Genomic DNA, 1,713 nt, shown 5'->3' on the forward strand with positions numbered 1-1,713 from the left:
CTTTAATTTACTAACAAAGACTAATTCTGTTTTGTTTTTGTTTTTTTGGGTTTTTTTTTTGCTTTTTTGCTTTTTTTTTGGTTTTTTAATTTATTTTTTTTTACTTGTACTCGGTGCTTTTAGTGTGGTGATGGTTGCCCCTCCAACTATTGTCAAATCTTGCTATCGACTCCACTGCTAGCGTCTCTAGTTGAGGACCATTACATTCACAGGACTGTTTTCTAAAGCAGTGTGGCCTGACCACATTTTTGACATAGACGTGTTGTAAATTCTGACCTTGTATTTGGTTGTTATTCTGTCGAATTGGCGGCAGCAAACGAGATGTTGGCTTCGATTTGATAAGTAGCGAAGAAGACCCAGCCATGTTGGAGGGATTATTATTATTATTATTATTACTACTACTACTACTGCCATTGTTAGTGGAGCAGTTCCCGTTGCCGGGATGACGGTGCTTTTGATAAAGCTCACGGTTAACATACTGGGAAGATGTCAGCTCCATGTGGTCTTGAGAAGAGGAATTCTGCACTGTGACTATATGATGAGGGCTACTCTGATGTAGAGCATGGTTCCGAGAGTTAACGCTGGACCGTCCCCCGGATGACGACAGCGGAGAATGCCAACCATCGTTCATTTCCACATCATCTGACCGACTCTTTTGCATGTAACCACGTCTCGAATGCCTGCCACCTGAAGAGCCTGGAGCATTCTTTGGTGGGACAGGAGCAGAATGGAATGATTTTTCTTTAGACTTTAGATTGAGATTCTCTTCGAGTTTCTGCTGGATTTTCATCTTGTGAAGCTCGGTGGAAAGGTGGGCTATGTAGTCAGCTTTGGAATCAAGATCTGAACGGAGGTTGTTCAGTTCTTTGTCTTTGGCAATCAGCTCCTGATTGTGTTTTATAGCTTGGTACTTCAACTGAATCTCCAATTTCTTAATCTCATTACGTTCTTTCTTCAGCAATTCTGTTATATTATTTTCATTGGATTTTATACTTTCTAATTCTTCCTCTAAATTCTTTATTTTCTGTTCTGCCGCTTCAACATCTGTGAAAGAATAAAAAGGAAAAGAGAAAAAAAAAACATTGAAGAATGTCAACTGTTCTCTCTCTTAATGGAAGAATGGATAACGTTTATTACTGTTGATTCAAGGGTCGACAAACTAGGAACTATCTCCTCATCTTCTCTCTCTCTCGTTCAGGAAAAAATCAGCTGTACTTAGATGTATGAGGTCAGTCTAGTTAGATATTTAAGAGCCCACTCCTTGGGTCTCCAAGTCTTGGATCATGTACTGATTGAACCACCATCTTATAGACTGTGGACACAAAGTCACAAGATATGGAACATCGTATTACTGACCTACATGGACACCGTATCTCATTATGCAACCATTATATACTACAAAGTATATTCTTTTATACTCTAGGCTCAAGAAAGACAGATGAAATGCTGCTAAGCAGTTCAGCCGCTGTGCTAACAATTCTGCCAGCTCGTCACCTTAATAATAATAATCCTTTCTATTATAGGCACAAGGCCTGAAATTTGAGGGGAGAGGGGGGGGCAGTCGATTAGATTGACCCCGGTACACAACTGGTACTTAATTTATCAACCCTGAAAGGATGAAAGGCAAAGTTGACCTCAGCAGCATCTGAAATCAGAATGTAGCGCCAGACAAAATACTGCTAAGCATTTTGCCCAATGTGCTAATAATTCTGC

The 1,713-nt window shown here is 40.0% G+C and overlaps 1 protein-coding gene across 1 annotated transcript in view; it reads right to left on the bottom strand.

Annotated features, from left to right (window-relative positions):
* Positions 1–70: 70 nt before the first annotated feature.
* The window catches only part of LOC106883899 (probable serine/threonine-protein kinase DDB_G0267686), an 11,345-nt gene continuing 9,702 nt past the window's right edge, over positions 71–1,713 (bottom strand). The window contains exon 5 of the mRNA XM_014935038.2: positions 71–1,044. Coding sequence (XP_014790524.1) covers positions 101–1,044 — 944 coding nt within the window. The 3' untranslated portion in view covers positions 71–100. The remainder of the gene's footprint in view (positions 1,045–1,713) is intronic.

Source organism: Octopus bimaculoides, chromosome 25 (assembly GCF_001194135.2).
Source record: "Octopus bimaculoides isolate UCB-OBI-ISO-001 chromosome 25, ASM119413v2, whole genome shotgun sequence".
Classification (NCBI taxonomy): Eukaryota; Metazoa; Mollusca; class Cephalopoda; order Octopoda; family Octopodidae; genus Octopus; species Octopus bimaculoides.